This window comes from Mastigoproctus giganteus, chromosome 9 (genome assembly GCF_048544385.1).
Source record: "Mastigoproctus giganteus isolate SK-2022 chromosome 9, ASM4854438v1, whole genome shotgun sequence".
Taxonomy (NCBI): Eukaryota; Metazoa; Arthropoda; class Arachnida; order Uropygi; family Thelyphonidae; genus Mastigoproctus; species Mastigoproctus giganteus.
The window spans coordinates 164,094,152-164,112,362 of record NC_143583.1 but is presented as its reverse complement, the minus strand read 5'-3'; the positions used below and the strand labels follow the sequence as shown (position 1 = coordinate 164,112,362).

Below are 18,211 nucleotides of genomic sequence, written 5' to 3'. Positions count from 1 at the left end.
ATGAACAAAGCAAATTAAACAATTGCAATCAACGTAGTAACAAACTTGATTCATAAACTCATATGGTGTAATAGCAGAATAGAAATAGCTGAAATTAGCATTAGCAGAGGCATATGATGCAGAAGGCTTATACAGCATCAGCCAAAAAAAAAAAAAAAAACATTCCCATTTCGCCCATCCATTTGCTCCAAACGTTTGTCCAGTTCTTCCTGAATTTATTTAAGCTCTCAAGTTCCACAACAACAGATGGAAGTTTGTTCCAGCAATCAACAACTTTCGGGGTAAAGGCACATTTCCAGAACAGCTATTCTACAACTGTCTTTCCTCAATTTGAATTTATGCCTCCTCAGGTTTGCAATCTGAGCAAGTGGAAGAATCTCATCAGCATTAAGCCTGCTCAAAACATTCAAGGACTTATACACCTGCAAGGAGACTAGGCACCTTGCAGGTGAACAAAGCAACCCTTTGTTCCATTCACCAATCTTGTTGCCCTTCTCTGTACTTGTTCCAACAGCTCTACATCCTTCCAAAAATGAGGCATCCAGACCTGTATGCAGTACTCAAGGTGTGGCCTGACCATTGCCTTATACAAGGGGACAATCACCTCCTTATCACTGCTAGCAAAATTCCTGTATATCATTGACAACACCCATGACCTTCTCTGGCAGACTGCCCCATACGTCACAGATTCAAAGAGGGAAGAGAAAGTTTAGCAGATAACAACCATATTGGAAGACCTTTAACTGCTTGTATGCTCAAAAAAATTTGAAACAGCCAGACAATGTATATTAGAACTGCTGTGTGACTATCGATAAACTTGCAGAAGCTTTAAACATTTCACACAGAAGCTATCATGGAATTTTAACATCATTTGAATATACAGCAGATTGCTTGGTATGTGTTGCCTCAGATGCTTACTGATGATAACAAACACTATGAGTGGATGATAATTTGCAGCAATCACATAACAACATCTGATAATGATCCATTATTCTTAAGAGTCCAGAATCATTTGGTTTATGCAATCCAAAAAAGCATGAATCATAAACTTGGAAACTGTCTCATTCCACAAGGGGGGGGAAAAAAAAAATTTCAGGAAGGGGTTAAAAAGGAAAGTGATGTTCAAAGTTTTCTTGACCATAAAGGTATGGTGTAATATGAATTCATTCCTCTCCAGATGCCACTGTGAATAAGGAAAGATAACACATACAGGTAGTGTACCGGCTGTGAGAGGCAATTCGGCAAAAATCTTGTAGAATGTTAGGCACTGAAAGATTGAAAGTTAATACACAACAATGCACCCGCAGACTGCACATTTCTCAAACAACAAAAGCTTACTAAACATGACAGCTATGTTATCCCTCCCCCTTTACTCACCTGGCCTCAACCACGAGATTTTTTTTCTTTTCTCAAAAATTAAACATTTATCACCTCTGCAGCAAAAACGAGGTTAATGATGCAACTCAAGATGCTCTCCACACAATTCAGCAGGACCAACTCCAGAACTGCTACCAGCAATTGTACTCAAGGAGACATTGAGAGTGACTATGTCTGGGTTTATGTTTAATATGCAAATCTGGGAATGTTTTGACAGTGTTCAGCTGTATACAAGATCGCTGAAGACATTCAACCACTCTTCATTTTGGATAAGGCATATACAGGTGACCCCCGCTTAACGCTGATCATTAGTTCCGGAAAAACAGAGCGCTAAGTGAATCCGCGCTAAGCGAGCGCCGCTTTCCCGTAAGGTAACATGTATTTATGAGCTGCGGTCAGTGCCATAGGATATTTCCTAATGAATAATAAACAGTAATGAAAAGATGCACAAATGTCGGTCAAAATATTCAATATTCAAATATTTGCACATATAAAATATTCTGCATTGCATACGTATAATTATGTGGTAACTACTTGCGTATCAAAAGTAAATTTAAAATTCCAATTAAAATAATGAATTTAATTTAATTGATGAATTTAATCATGAAAAATGTGTGGATTTTGAGTTGAACTTTGGACCTCTTCCAAATAAACTAAAAGGGGTATTAATTTTAAATCCCCCACAGCGTTACAACCAACAATAAAGTCAACCGATCCTTCACCGCTTTGAAACCTGGCATGTTTTTTTCTTCTTTCAATATGAAACTTCTTTTAGGCATTCGTTTCCACAAAAGTCCTGCTTCAGCTATGTTAAAAACTTGTTGAGAAGTATAACACATAATACCCCTCTTCAATAATTTTAACAAAAGTTCTTTTTTGAAAGTTTCGGCTCCTTGATCTGCACTTGCGGCTGCTCCCTGGATTTTAAATCTATTCAACCAGCCCTTACCAGTTTTAAATGGTTCCACATTTTTTTTTTTTTTTTAGGCGAGTTTTCCTCAGATCATCATATTGGCTAATCTCTTTCTCTCTCTCTTTTTAATATTTAACTTAACTGAATTCTGCATTAGAATATTATCTTCAATAAAATTAAAGTCTTTCCATTTCAATCCTAATAGCCGGCCTAGTCCTAGTTGCTTGCAGTGGAACAGCTATCTTTTCCGCTGCAAAAATTAATTCTTTATTTTTTTATAATTGTTCTTACAGTTAAAGTTGCAAGTCCTAAATTATGGCACACATCCGTTTGTCGTTGACCGGAATCGATTCGCTTCAAAACGTCTAATTTACTTTTCAAATTCAGTCTTTTTCTTACATTTATAGTCTTCGTACTGCACCCAGACGTTGTTGCTTTTTCATTCCTATCAGTCATTATTAGCTCTTCGAAAATGTAACTGCGTTGGTTGAATTAATTACGATACAATGTTCATGTAAACTTTCCGTTACGCACGATGTCTAATACTCTACTGAGTGATGACTAGACTTCGGATAAATGCATATAACGCAAATATTACAAGCAATATACTTGATCATTTTTTTAAATGTTGATCGCGGAACTATGTAACAAGTCACTGTACTGAAACTAAATTAGCGTGCGAGAAAATTTTACTAAGCGTGGGAAAATTTCTCAAGTCGGCGTGGGAAACGTTTTAATGCTGTTTTGCTATTCATTTTCAAGCTATCGACTCCATCAAATGAAACGATTTCGTTAAATATGTCAAAAATGTCGCCTGTCTCCGTAGCCGAGTGGGCAAGAGCGGGAGTGCAGTAGCAACACGCTCTTTGAGTAGACCGGGGTTCAAGCCCCTGACTGCTGAATACGGTCGATCTGCCAACCCGCACTGGACCAGCGTGGCAGATTATGGTCCATTTCCCTCAGCATGAATTGTTGAGGAGGCTTCCATCCTGCAGTGGGTTGATAATGGCTGCACTTTACTTTTTTCTTTTTATGTCAAAAATGTAATCTGTAAAAGAGCGTTATAGTGATCTGTGACAGCGTTATAGTCAGATACGGGTTATAATATAAGAACAGCGTTATAGCGAATCAGCGTAAAGCGAACCGCGTTATAACGGGGGCCTGCTGTACTGATGCTATGTTTGTGATCAAATTTATGAGTACTGGAGCTGGATATAGCACACAACAGAATAATAAAATAATATAACGTATCCAAATGGGAACATATTTGCTTAGAGAGAACTTAAACAATTTTCCATGCAATGTTTTTTTTTTATATATATATAAAACTCAATCAGTGTGCCAAACACATTTAACACCAAAGGGAAGTAGATAAAAATAATAACAACACTTAGCATGAAATGAAGTCAAGTTACATAGTAAACATCAGTACTAAACATCAATCTAAAATATACAAAAATAGAAATGAAAAGAGAAAACTTACTACAACATCCAGCCGGGGCTGGGCTTTATTGCCAGTATCACTCAATTGTAAAGAAAACATAGACTCTCCTCCAGGAACTAAAATAATTCATAAAAAAAAAATACATGTTCAGACTACATTATTTCAGTATAAAAATATTTTTATAATTACCTTCCCAACTTTTAATTTTAAAGTTTTAGTATGAGATTGTATTTCTAATAAATGGAAAGAATGCAAGATGAACATTATACAAAATACAAAGATATAAAATACCTGTGCATGTGATCTCTTTCAAATGCAACATTAAAATTTTATGCATTTTATTACAAATGCCAAGGTATCAATTTTTCTTAATCATATTCTGACAACACAACTGATTAACTAATTACACAAGCTAAGTACGGTTACCCAGAATAAAATTTTCACTAGAAATTAAAATTTCCTTCTAAACAGTTCTGCAAGATCATTTAACCCAGCAGTGGTCACACCCCAAAAAGTTGCAAAGGTTGAATGGCACCTGAAAGTTCCCCAAATTACTTTTTTATTTCTGCAAAAAGTTTTAATTTTGTTTTTAAGTTCTTCTTGCAGTATATCAATCCTTGACATTTTATTAATGGACTGCATTAATTATTACATACAATGTTTTATGTTTTTGATGAAACTTTGAAAATTTAAAAATCTTCATTTTACACCTCTAACTTATATATCTGTGTAATTTTAAAGCCACAAAATTTAAAATTACACACATATATAAGTTAAAGATGTAAAAAGAGGCTGTATAAAAAAGTGATTGAAAAAAGTGAATCTATAGTATATACAAAAAAAAAAAAAAATAGTAGTCGTAAATGATGCAAGAAAGCAAGCTTATATAAAGCAAAGCCAAGAGAGAAACGAAAATATATATGGGGGAAAAATATTCAAAATTCCCATATCACCTGCCATCCCCCTCTCCTATAACAGTTCATTCGGCTCTTCCACAGGCTTATTCAAACTACCCACTTCCACAGCACAAAATGGAAGTTTGTTCCAACGATCAACTACCTGCTAGCTGAATACAAATTTCTGCACATCTATACCGCAACCAGCCTTCCTCAATTTGAATTTATATCCCCTTAGTGTGTCTCCTAAGCAAGAGTTAGTATGTGATCAGCATTGAGCTTACTCAATGCTGGTGCCATTCAAAGCCTTAAACACCTCAATCAGATCTCATCAGAACTACCTAGTCTCCAGATACTGCAATCTGCAAAACTGAAGCCTTTCTTGGTAAGAGCATCCTTTCCAACAAAATCCACATGCTTCCTAAAATGACGCTTCCAGAACAGTATGCAGCACTCAAAGTGTGGCCTAACTACTGCCTTATATGATAGCACAATCACCTTCTTATCCCTGCTTACACAATTTGTACATATCACTGACAACATCATGAGTTATCATAGCAGCCTGTGTGCACTGCTCAGAAAACTTCATGCCTGACTGAAAAATTACCATTCCCCCCCCCAGGTGTTTTTCATTCTCCACTATTGTCAATGTGATACCATACAGTTGGTATGCTATACTGGGATTACTACTACATGTGTGAAAAACCTTGCATTTGTCATTGTTAAACTTCAACTGTCACTTTTCAGTGTATCTGCCTAATTTTTCTAGATCTTGTTGCAGATGGTAGTTGTTGACACATAGGCTTCTGTGGCCATAATGCACCTCCCAAAGTTTTTGCAGTACTTTGATCCAAGCCCGAGGAGGGAATCGAACCCGCGACCTTTGGGTTGCCAGGCAGGCACTTTACCCACCCGGCTAGCCCGGTCGGCTCTTGTTGCAGAAGCATGCCCTGATTACTAACATTAACCATCATGCCGACCTTCATACCATCTGCATCCGACGCATGGGTCACTCTATCGCAGAGGTGGTATAGAAATTGCACTATCCCCGTTTGACAGTATCAAGAGTGTATCTGGAATACACCATTTTCGGAATAACATTTCATCATGGACAGCGCTGGCTGTTTGTTTGTTTGTTTTTTTTTTTTAGGAGCATTAGCAGCTAAGGCCATATTGTTCCAGGGGGATATGTGGTGGTCATTCCCTGACCTTTCCTCATCCTCCGTATTTGGTGGGCACAGGCTCGAACCCCAGTCTAATCAAAAAGCGTGTGCTACACACTGCTGCTCCTGCCCACCTGGCTACGGAGGCGCCGTGACAGTGGCACAAATCACTGCCGACTTCAACAAGGAAGGTGCCAGAAACGCCTCCAGCAAACCAGCAGGCGATCATTAGCCACAATAGGTTATGGGAGTCGCTGACCCACCACAGTCCCACTGCTAACACCATGACACAGGACTATATGCCTTAACTGGACAAAAAAATATCAGCACTGGACCTGGATGATTGGAGACGGGACTCCTGGTCCATTTCCAGTTATTTTGAGTGGATGGGAGGGTGCATATCTGGCAGAAACAGCACGAAGTTATGCGCCCGTCATGTCAACAAGGAACTGTTCAGGCAGGTGGGTGGTCGGTAATGGTTGTGTGGGGGTGTGTTCAACTGGCACATGTTAGGACCTCCAGTATGTATAGACACATCTCTGAATGGTCCATGTTAAGTGTCCATCCTTGCAGACCACCTGCATCCCTTTGTGGTCATTGTGCACCCACAGGGCAATGGACTCTTCCAGCAGGACAATGCACCTCCCCACAGAGCTGTGACTAGAACATGGTTCTAAGAGCATTCCACAGATTTTACCACCATGGAATGGCCTCCCAGTTCACCGGACACGAACACTGTGGAGCATCTTTAGGATGTTATGGAAAGGTCCATTTGAGCTTTAGATCCTCCACCCAGGAATATGAAGGAATTATGGCCAGCAATGCGGCAAGCACGGATGGGAATACCTGTGTAATGCTTTCATGAACTAGTGGACTCAATGCCTCACCATATGACCGCCCTTATCCAGGCAAAAGGTGGATATCCCATGATTTCTGGCCACTCAGTGTAATATCCAAACTGATTCCAGAAGATGGCCCCTTGCTGTGACTACAGTATAATGTCATTACTTCCCTAACCAGTAATTCCACTAAATCACCTGGAACAGAAGTCAATCCAACAGGTCTATAATTACTCACCCTTTCAAGTAATTAAACTGATCCACCTTTCCAAATCAGGATACATTTGCACATCTACAGTTCATAGGGATCTCTCCTGAATCGAAGATGCTTTCATAATTATGGCTAAAGAATTGCTTATCTCTTTTGCTGCCTCCCTTAACTGGACAGATCTCATCCACCCCCAGGTGTCTTAAATAGGTCCCAATTTAATAGAGCTTGTAAATAACAGATAGAATCCAGCTTCAACAATTTCTGTTCCACTTTTCTCTTGGTATTTTGTATATGCAAAATACCTAATCAGTTTTCAGCATTTTTTTTTTTTTTTTTTGATTTGGTAGTTATTGGCGCATCGGCTTCTGTGGCCATATTGCACCTCCCAAGGTTTTTGCAGTACTTTGATCCAAGCCCGAGGCGGGAATCGAACCCGCGACCTTTGGGTTGCCGGGCAGGTACTTTACCCACTCGGCTAGCCCGGTCGGCCAGTTTTCAGCAACCTGGGCAGGATTGCCAACAGTTAAACCATCAATATCATGTGGAGAAATGTGATTTATCGTTTTCCTTCCTTTGTTTACATAATTAAAGTCTTAGCTGTTTTTCTTTGCATCCTTTGCCAAAAACTTCTCATAATCTGCCTTAGCTTGAACCTCCTTTGTGGCTTGATTGCAGACTAGTTTATACTTACTTCCCTCATATGTCATCCTCATATCGTCCTTCTGTCGATCACACCATTCAAGTTGCTTGCCTTTGGGCCCGTTTCAAGAAGCTCAATTATCATTTTTTAAATGTGGTCTGACAATTGCCTTATACAGTGGGATTATGACCTCCCTATCTCTACAGGATAACACTGGATAAATCATCAATAGGACACCATGGGCTCTCCTGGTTGCCTGTTTACACTGTTCAGAAAAATTCATATCTGCCCATATCGCAACTCCCAGATCCCTTTCCTCCTCCACTGTAACCCAACCAAGTATATAATTTATTTGTGGGTTGCTATTCCCCAAGTATAAGACCTTGCATTTAGCAGCATAAAAACATAGCTGCCACTTCTCTGACCATCTTTGAAGTCTGTTCAAATCGCCCTGGGGGAGCGCTGTTTGGCACTGATCATTAACAACTCTGCCATCTTTATGTCATCTGCAAATTTTGACATCACACCTTCTATTCATCAATGTCTTCATCAATGTCATTTATGAAAATGAGAAACGACAGTCGTCCTAGAATCACACCTGATCCTTGAGGGACCCACTCCTGACATTACACCAATCAAAGAATATCCATTAATCCCAACCCTCAGCCTTCTACCCTGCAGCCACCCAGCAATCCATCTTACCAGTAATCCCAATGTGCTCAAGCTTATACATGTATCCTCTCATGAGGGACTGAGTCAAATGCTTTGCTAAAATCCAAATAAACTGTGTTGAAATTATTCCCTATATCCAGCTCATGAGTAACCGGGTCAAAATAGTCTACTAAGTTAGTTATTGTTGTTGTTGGAGTGGGATTTATTGGCGCAAGGGCTGCTATGACCAAACTGCACCTGTTACTTTGGAGTGTTGGTCAATATATAAAAGGAGATTGGTCTAGAAGTGATTGTATGCGTTAATCATTTTTAAATAAGTGAACAGTTCTGATAAAGTGGCATCATCTCCAAGTATATGGCTCAGTTGTACAGGTTTTTGTGAGCTAAGTAGCAATCTGAAATATGCAATTCTAGCTGAATGATAATGTGCACACTCAATGATAATATGCTTCACGGTAAGTATGAAACTACAATGTGGGCAAAATGGAGGATCTCCTAGAAGTAAAAATAGGTGTGTTAGATATGTATGGCCAATTCGTGCTCTTGCAAGCACGACCTCTTCCTGCCTGTTTAATCGGGAACTGGATCTCCATAGCTGTGGATTCTGTTATATTTCAAGAAGCTTGTTACCTGTTTGATTATGCCACATTTCAGACCACTTCTCAGTACATATCTGCCGTATGACTGGTTTATAGTCAGAAAAGGAACTGGGAAGGAATCGAAGCAAGCAAGGTGTTTTGCTGCTTTGTACTAAGTTAGTTAAGCATGATTTACCCTTAACAAAGTCATGTCGTGTGTCCTTCGGAATGCCATATCTATCTAAATGTCCCTGGACTGCACTCTTGATCATTACCTCTAAGATTTTTACTACCACTGAAGTTAAACTAACTGGTTTGTAGTTACCAACTTCACTCTTAGAATCGCTTTAATGTACTGGCGATACACTGGCACTTCTCCAATCCAAAGGCATCTCCCCTGAGTCTAAAGATGCCCTCATAATTAACTTCAATGGTTCAATGTCTTGCTATGTTGTCAATTTCTTCAAAACGTCTGTTGGAACTCCTAAATCACAGTCTGCATTAACTGAAACTATTGAAACTACTGAAACCATTTTCATTTTCGAAAAAGGACACCAATATGCTTGACCAAAGTAGCACAATGAAGGTATGATGAGCTAAAGTAGCACATCATACCTTCATTTCAGTGAATAAAGTAAGAAATCTATTTCATTCATAAGAAAATGTGCAGCTCAATATAGCTGACCAGTTAAGTGTGAGAGTGCAGGAGTACAGGCATATGGGTGGACCATGGTTCAAGCCTACACAACTGGTAAATATGATTAGCAACTGTACTCACTGTCAAAAATGATTAATTTTAAGCTCCTGTGACTTAGTGGTCAAGCCGGAGTATAAATAGAATATCCCCACCCCCCCTCCAAGTTCAGACTCCATTAAACAAATACAGAAATTTAATTCAGTTTGTCATTTGCACTGAGTTCACAAACAATGGCCATTTTGTAAGGACAAAACTTTTGTGTGCATGAATAATATGCCTCATGGTATCTTCCGACAAATGTAGCATGTTGGGGAAAGATATAATGGATCATCTCAGGATCATTCAACAGACAAGTGGACCCACTCTACATTCTTGAGCATTTTAAAGTATGTGAAGCTCCAGTGGCTGCACTGATAATTTTAAAATTGGTTACCTATGATCTGATCACATTGAGAGACAGAACCATCATGAACACAAAAATATGCTGAAAAAATTATCTGCATTATAATTATATACTTTTAAAAAACCCTCCTTAGCAGTCTAGTCAACACAATACACTGTTGTTACTTATTTGGAGAGGTCAGGGTTCGATTCCTGTCGATGACTGGAGGAATTTCTGAAGTCCTCTTCATTCAAGGCTATAGTTAACCGACCTCAAGTGGAGGACGTAAGGTTTTCAGCCTGCAGAAATGCAAATCAGCCCGAACACACACACACACACACACACACACACACACACACACACACACACACACACACACACACACACACACACACACACACACACACACACACACACACGTCTAAAGATATAACACACTTATGGTTGTTGTTGTTATTTGGTTTTTAGGAGCATTAGCAACTAAAGCCATATTGCTCCGGGATACGCGGTGGTCATTCCCTGACCTTTCCACATCCTCCGTATTTGGTGGTGATGGGCTTGAACCCCGGTCTAATCAAGAAGCGTGTGCTACGCACTGCTGCTCCTTCCCACCTGGCTATGGAGGCGCCCACACTTATGGTTATGAGCATACACTTGGGGACCATTAATAGCAATATTTATTTTTATTTTACTTTTAAAAAACCATTGTGCACATGAACACAATGTTTAAATGCTCCAACACTCCATAATGAACTGATCTCCACAGCCTATTGCTCACATCCCCTAAGAGGCAAGAAGAAAAACACTTAACAAATGTCGGTATTTCTGAATAAGACTTATATGTGAACGATATCTCTATAAAAGCAATTTAATGATACAAATTATGGAAAACTATTTCCCATATACATGGTGTTTTAAAAGTATACTAATTTGGAAATTGAAGGCATATAATTATTCGTTTGCTTGATATGTAAGGTCAATCATATTAATAGAGAAACTTCTATTTGCAACAATAAAAAAAAAATAACTCAATTACCTAGAATTTAGAAACAATCACACATACTTCAATACCCCTAGAAGTAAAGACTTTTAAAATACTTTCCTAAATTCCTAAAAATACCCTGTATATTTTATCATTGATATTCTCTCTCTCTCTCTCTCTCTCATGCTATATAAAGAGGCCGCAACTCACCAATTTTAAGCTTCTTATTCCCTCCTGAACCATTTGAACATGATGATACTATGCTAAGATTATCATCAAGTAGCTCATCAGTCAGTCTACGCTTCAACCTTTGTCTAAATTTCACACTAGATGCAATTGTGTCATCTTCATCTTGATCATCTGAACATAAAACATTATATGAAAAAGCATGCTCTATATAAAAATCATAAGAGAAAAGCAAAAACAAAAGAAAGGAAAGGAAACAACTATCTTTAAATACTATCCAAATACCAAATTTAGACAAACTGACAAAGAACGAAGGTTTTTTTTTTTATCATATAATAATCAGACCAAGGGGAAAAAGATCCAATTGCATTTCTTAATTAACCCAGCAACGCTTGTATGAAATCTTGTGGATGAGTTACAAAATATCACAATAGCATGTTAATTATTGGTTCAAGGTTCTTTCCTAAATATATACATACATTTTTACTTTGGAAGTGAAGAGTTGCTGTTTACTTCGAATTATATGCAGAAGGCACCTGTCAGGGGCATGCCACCACATTTGTTACTATTTTCATGTGGGACTTCTTTGGTGTTGTTCTGAAACATTGTGCATTAATTGTTGGCTCATGGTTAAAGGCTCTATTCCTTCTTAAATATACACAGTTTTTTTTTTTTTTTTATAAGCAGAAAAACTATGGCCATGGGTAACCTTGAATACTTAACTGTTCAGGAAGTTAAAAATGAAAAAGACTAATAGTTTCATGTTTATACTTTATTTTTAATTTTTTTCAACAGAATTAATAAAAGTTTGTTTGAAAATAACTACTGAAAAATATGAAGTAACTTGCATTTGTCAATATCAAACTTTAATTGCCACTTTTCAGCCCATTTGACTAATTTGTCTAGATCTTTTTGCAGTAGCATAACCTGATTACTGCGATTAACTACCCCTCCAACTTAGATACTAAAACTGAAATGCCTTCATCAATATCAGACCTCCCCTGAATCTGGGGATAGTCTCTTAATCATGGCTAAAGATTTGCTAACTCCTTTTGCTGCCTCCTTAAATATAACTGGTTAGATCCCAAACACACCAGGTGTCTTTTTTTACATTTTAGCTTCAGCAATTTCTCCTCAACTTTCCGTTCAGTTATCACAAAATAATTCAGCTCTCGGCCAGAATATGAATCACTTCTGGCATCACCATCTCTTAGGCCGCCTCCGTAGCCAGGTGGGCAGGAGCAGCAGTGCGTAGCACACGCTTCTTGCTTAGACCGGGGTTCAGCCCGTGATCACCAAATATGGAGGATGCGGAAAGGTCAAGGAATGACCACCGCATATCCCCGGAGAAATATGGCCTTAGTCGCTAACTCCTAAAAACCAAATAACAACAACAACAACCATCTCTTAAAAATTCCTCATGTGTGAATGTAGATACAAAATGCCCATTCAGTTTGTCTACAAACTAAGCAGGTTGATGATCTGCTCAGGTTTGTCTATAACCTGTGCAGATCATCAACAATTAATCCATTCATATCTAGTGTACAATTTGATTCAGCCCCCTCCTTCCTACATAAGTAAAGACGTCATTGCTGCTTTTCTTTGCATTCTTCGCCAGAGACCTCCTGTAATCTGCCTTAGCTGGGCTTAACCTCCTCTGTTAATTCATTGAAAACTAGTTTATAAGGTGTGGAAATAAAGTTCTCAGACTGGGAGAATGAAAAAAAAAAAAGTGAAGGAGCTCAAAAATGCTTTTATTTTTATTCAAAGTAATCACTGCCTGATTATATGCACTTATCATCATTCTAAAAGATTGTGAAAAGAATCAGCAAAGGTGATCCAAAGAGGACATTTTCAGTTCAGCAGTTACTTTTTTCTTTATGTCCTCAATATCCTTAAATCCCTTTTCTTGGACAGCATTTTTCACACTGGGAATGAGGAAGAAGTCTGCTGGTGCTAGATCAGTAGAGTAGATTGATCTGGACAATGCTATGTTTTGTCAGAAAGGTCTTCACAACAAGTGTGGAATAGGTAAGGACATTGTTGTGCAACAAGAACTAGCTGCCTTTCTCTTAAAATTGCAGTCTCACATGGGAAATATGCTTCAATAGTCTTTGAAGCACCTGTATTCAGAACACAGCATCGACTCTCTCCCTCTTCAGGCAGAAATTCTTTGTGAATCACACCATTTGTCAGAAAAACACAATCTGCATCATCTTGAGCCTGGATTTCTGCAAATTAAACCTTTTGGGCCTTGGTGATGATTTTGAAGTCCACTGAATGCTCTTACACTTGTCTCTGGGTTGTACTGACACACTCAGCTCATCTCCAGTGATAATACGGTCAAGGAAATTAGGATTGTCTTCACAAGTCTGGATGAAATCTTTGCATGATGACACTCTTTGTTGCTTCTGCTCCTCTGTGAGGTTGACTGGTACTAATTTTGCACATACATTCATTTCCCCTAAATCTTCACACAGAATTTGAAGAATCATCTTCTTATTCACATCCATCTTACTAGCCATCATTCTGAGGGGCAAATGATGATCTCTCACCACAAAGGAGGTAAGCAAACCCTTAGCCATTATGAGAGCATTCTTGGATTTGCATGAGATACTCATGGACTGAAGAAGTGCAAATATATCCCTAATTCATAAAGGGGGATCAAAAGGCGACATTAGTAATTATAGACCTGTTAACTTAACATCTGTTCCAGGAAAAATAATGGAATCACTAGTTAAAGAAATGTGGGACCATTTGAATAGGCATGCAATTATACTGCAATCGCAGCATGGATTTATTAAGGGGTAGTCTTGTCTAATGAATCTGACAGGTTACTATGATGTAGTGACCAAGGTACTGGATGAAAAAAACAATTTTGACATCATATACTTAGATTTCAGAAAGGCTTTTGATACTATTGTACATAAAACACTGCTGACAAAATGGAACAATGTGGCATTAACGGCAAGCTACTATATGGATAAAGGGATGGTTAAGTGAAAGAAGACAGAGAGTGGTTATCAATGGGCACTGCTCTTTGTGCACTAATCTTATTAGTGGAGTTCCCCAAAGGTTCAGTCTGGGTCCACTGTTGTTTTCAATATTTATCAATGATATTGATGAAGGTATACCAGGATTAATGCCTAAATAAAGTCTGCAGATTAAGGTTGACAGGGTAGTTAACGACAGTCCAAGGTGAGCTACTGCAACAAGATCTGGGAAAATTGGGTCAATGGACTGAGAGATGGCAGTTGAAGTTTAACATTGACAAATGTGAGGTACTGCTTATGGGTAGGAGTAACCACAGAATAACTTATCAACTGTGTGGTACTGTACTCAGGGTAGTGGAGAATGAAAAAGACCTGTAATTGTGCAGTCAGGCATGAAATTCTCTGAGCAGTGCAGACATGCTGCCAGGACTGTTCATGGAGTTTTGTCAATGATATACAGAAACTTTGCTAACAGAGATAAGAAGCTTGTTGTTGTTTTGGTTTTTAGGAGCATTAGCAACTAAGGCCATATTGCTCCGCTGATATGCGGTGGTCATTCCCTGACCTTTCCGCATCCTCTGTATTTGGTGGTCACGGGCTTGAACCCCGGTCTAATCAAGAAGCGTGTGGTGCGCACTGCTGCTGCTGCCCACCTGGCTACAGAGGTGCCTAGATAAGAAGGTGATTATCCCTTTGTATAAGGCAATGGTTAGGCAGCATCTTGAGTACCATATACAGGTCTGCAGGCCTCACTTTAGGAAGGATGTAGATCTGCTGGAATGGGTGCAGAGAAGGGCAACCAGATTGGTGAAGGGAAAAAAGGGGTCTCTTATCTAGAAAGGCTTCAGTTCTACAAATTACAGTGTCTTAAGACCAGACACCTGCAGGGAGATGACTGAGGTGATTGAGTACACTGAATGTCAATGGTATTCTTCAACTTGCAGAGACTACACACATGAGGGGATGCAAATTCAAGTTGGGGAAGGATGGTTGCAGAATAGATGGGCCAAAGTCTGCCTTCAGTTAGCAGGTGGTTGATTGTTGGAACAGGCTTCCAACTGTTGTTGTGGAAGATAGATGGGTTCAATAAATTCAAGGGAGAACTAGAGAAAATCTTGGAGGATACAGATGGGTGAACTGGCTATTTTTTTTTTGCCGATGCTATATAAGCTTGCTTTCTTGCATCATTTGCCATTACCACTATTACAATTTCCCAAACTTTTGCAACTCTCTCCTCATTTTAAGAGGTTGACAGACAACCACTTCTTTGTCCATTACAACAATCTCATCTGTCTCTGAACCATTAATACCATTCAAACACATAGTACAATTTAACATTTCATCACTATAAACAGTTTTTAAGATTTAATAGGCATCTGTTGCAGATTTTCTCTGTTTAGTCACATGTATTCATTGCCCCAATGCAAAATCATGATACAGAACATTAATGCTACTAACTAAACTAGTTGTTACTTGCAACCTGTCAGCCTACTGGACAATCTCTGTACCACCATCTGTTGGAGAAAATTTTAACTGCAACAGCACCAGTCCAGAAAATTTATTGCCACACCTCATATCTAGTGTGGCATCTATATCACCTGATAATTTATATGCATTTCATTCATTTTTCTTTGCTGCTACGAGTCTCATCAGTCCATGTGACATCCATTTCAGTCTATGTCTTGAACAATATTCCTTAGTTGGTATAAAAAGCCTAGTAACTTCTATGATTATTTCCATGAATGCTTCACATTTAGAATTTGATACTGGTAACTTCATCATTTGATCCCACTGCGTAGAATTTAAAAACTGTTTCACCTTTATGAAAGAAAAAGCCCTTTCCCTTGCTTTTGACGGAGTTATATCTTTAAGTAAATCCCATATCAATACATTGTGATCACTGCCATCTAGCTGGTCTTTTATCTGCAATTCTTAATGCATGAAGGGCCACTGCAGATAAACAGATAAAGAGTATGGCTTTCTCATGTTGCTTCTCTAACATGGCATATTAGGAAACAATCATCCAATAAATCCTCAAGGTACAGTCAATATCAGGAAAGTTCAAGTCCTCATTATAAGACATTCTGAGTTACTGGTCCACTATGTCTATACAGTTATTCATTATACTCATATACCAGGTGGTTATAAATTAAGTTTCCCTATTCGGGAGACCCTAGTGTCAAAATAGTTAGAGATAGCGCTGTGAAAATCGATGGGTATGTCATTTAGGATATGGGAAGCAATTTGTAGAAGAAAAAAAAAAAAATTTGTTCAAATTTCCACCACCAGGAGAGAAATTATTATTATCTCTTGATAAATAAAATTGTATTGTATTATTATTATTAGCTATATGGTGCAAGGAAGCCTGAGGCTTATGCTGCACTAGCCAAAAAAAAATTCCCGAGTTACCCTGAGAGAGAGAGAGAAAAGTAGAAGGAAATCACCAAGAAAGAGAAGAATGATAATATCCAGCTCAGGACCCTGGGTGTGCCAAACCCACACTCACCAGATGTGAGTCCCTGGGGATTGGCACCATAAACAGGAGATGGAATACTTAACTCAGGATTAGATTTTAATATCAGAACTTAGAAATCTACAGATATTGTTCTATGTGCTTTCCTTCGCTTGAGATGACATTCTTAAAAAGGATAACTGCGTGCAGCACAGTTTTGCATAGCATCTCATTGGGGATGTTGGCTACATGCTGTTTAATGCTTTCTTTGAAATTGACAAGCGTCTGTATGCTGCCACAGTAAACTCTGTCTTTCAGGTACCCCCATAGCCAGAAATCACAGGGATTGAGATCTGCTGATTGGGCTGGCCAGCACTGTGGAAAATCTCTAGAAATGATGCAATCATTTCCGAATGTTGAACGGAGCAGTTCCTTCACTTGTCGACTAACGCGGGGAGGGGCACTATCTTGCATGAATACTACAGTCTCCAAGCATTGCCTTTTTGGCAGAGCTGAAATAATGTAATCTCTTAGAAGAATGCAGTACTGTGCACTAGTTACCGTACACTTTAAGGGGCCATGAGGTGTAGACTGTTCAAAGAAATAGTCCAATTATAAACTCTGCTGTGAATTCACACCATACTGTAATGTATGGACTTTGTAGTGGTCTTTTATGCACAGCAGATGGGCAAGAAGTTCCCCATATTCAGCAGTTTTGTGCATTTACACTCAATGAAGAGTGAAATGTGCCTCATCGGACCACAAGATCATTCAAGCCCATGTATCGTCAAGTTCCATATGAGCCAGAAATCAGAGCAAAGTCTATTTGTTGTTGCTTATCACAAGGCTTTAGTTCTTGCACTAGGTAAATCTTGTACAAGAACCTTGGTAAAATTATTCAAAGCACTTTACACAGAAGACCAAGGAAGGTTCAAGTCTCTTGACACACCTCTGACACTACTGACTGGTAGTGTTTTGCATTCTGACCATTGCAACCACCACTTCATGCACTACCTCTGTTCCGATACATGGTCATCCCCTGCCTGGAATTGCACCCAACTCCCCAGTCGCTTCAAATTTCTTTATTAGTTTTCGAAGTCCCATTGATATCAACGGTTCTTTACACAAACCTTTATAAGTTTCCAATATTCACGTAGTGCTGCATTAGCATTACTATTATTCTGGTAGAATACTTTTACTAAAAGAGCACGTTCCTTTTCTGTAAGAGCTATAATGTTATTGATGGTGGCGTTGGCCTTTCTGCTTTTATCTAACAGGATGTCATTTGTGTAAGCAGCATGTCTTGAAGTAAATGACAACTTTTACATATGTGCAGCAGGGCTCTTTCCATGCTGGCAGAAATTTGAACTAATTATTTTCCTTCTACAAATCACTTCCCCATACCCTAAATGACATACCCACCTATAACTTATTTTATAATGTTCTTTCTATCTCTCTCTCTCTCTCTCTCTCTCTCTCTCTCTGATACGAATGTTCCAACTAGCCTCATTCTATCATTATTTTCGTCTTTATTCTTTATTTAATTACTACTTTATCCCTTCCCCATCCTCAATTTAATACTTTGCCCTATACCACATGCTTGTTCTAAATTCTCATTTTAATTCGTCTAATTTCCACAAAATTTTTTCACAATAATTTTTTTTCCCAAATTTACTTAAAACCTAAATTAAATTCAAAAACCTTTTTTCCTACTCTGAAAACTCTTATTTATATTTTATTTTAGCTTTATCTTTACATCACTGACACTGCATTGGGACTACCTTGT

General features: G+C 38.6%; 1 protein-coding gene across 4 annotated transcripts in view; it reads right to left on the bottom strand.

Moving 5' to 3' along the window:
* LOC150080867 (histone-lysine N-methyltransferase EHMT2-like) overlaps window positions 1-18,211 on the bottom strand; it is a 558,915-nt gene that overhangs the window by 444,889 nt on the left and 95,815 nt on the right. For 3 of the 4 annotated variants that reach the window (XM_090381696.1, XM_090381694.1, XM_090381695.1), the window contains exons 3-4: window positions 11,005-11,154; window positions 3,774-3,850 (exon numbers count right to left, since the gene is read on the bottom strand). In XM_090381696.1, the coding sequence (XP_090237822.1) occupies window positions 3,774-3,850; window positions 11,005-11,154 (227 nt within the window). The remainder of the gene's footprint in view (window positions 1-3,773; window positions 3,851-11,004; window positions 11,155-18,211) is intronic. The other variant, XM_090381697.1, reaches the window with a different exon arrangement.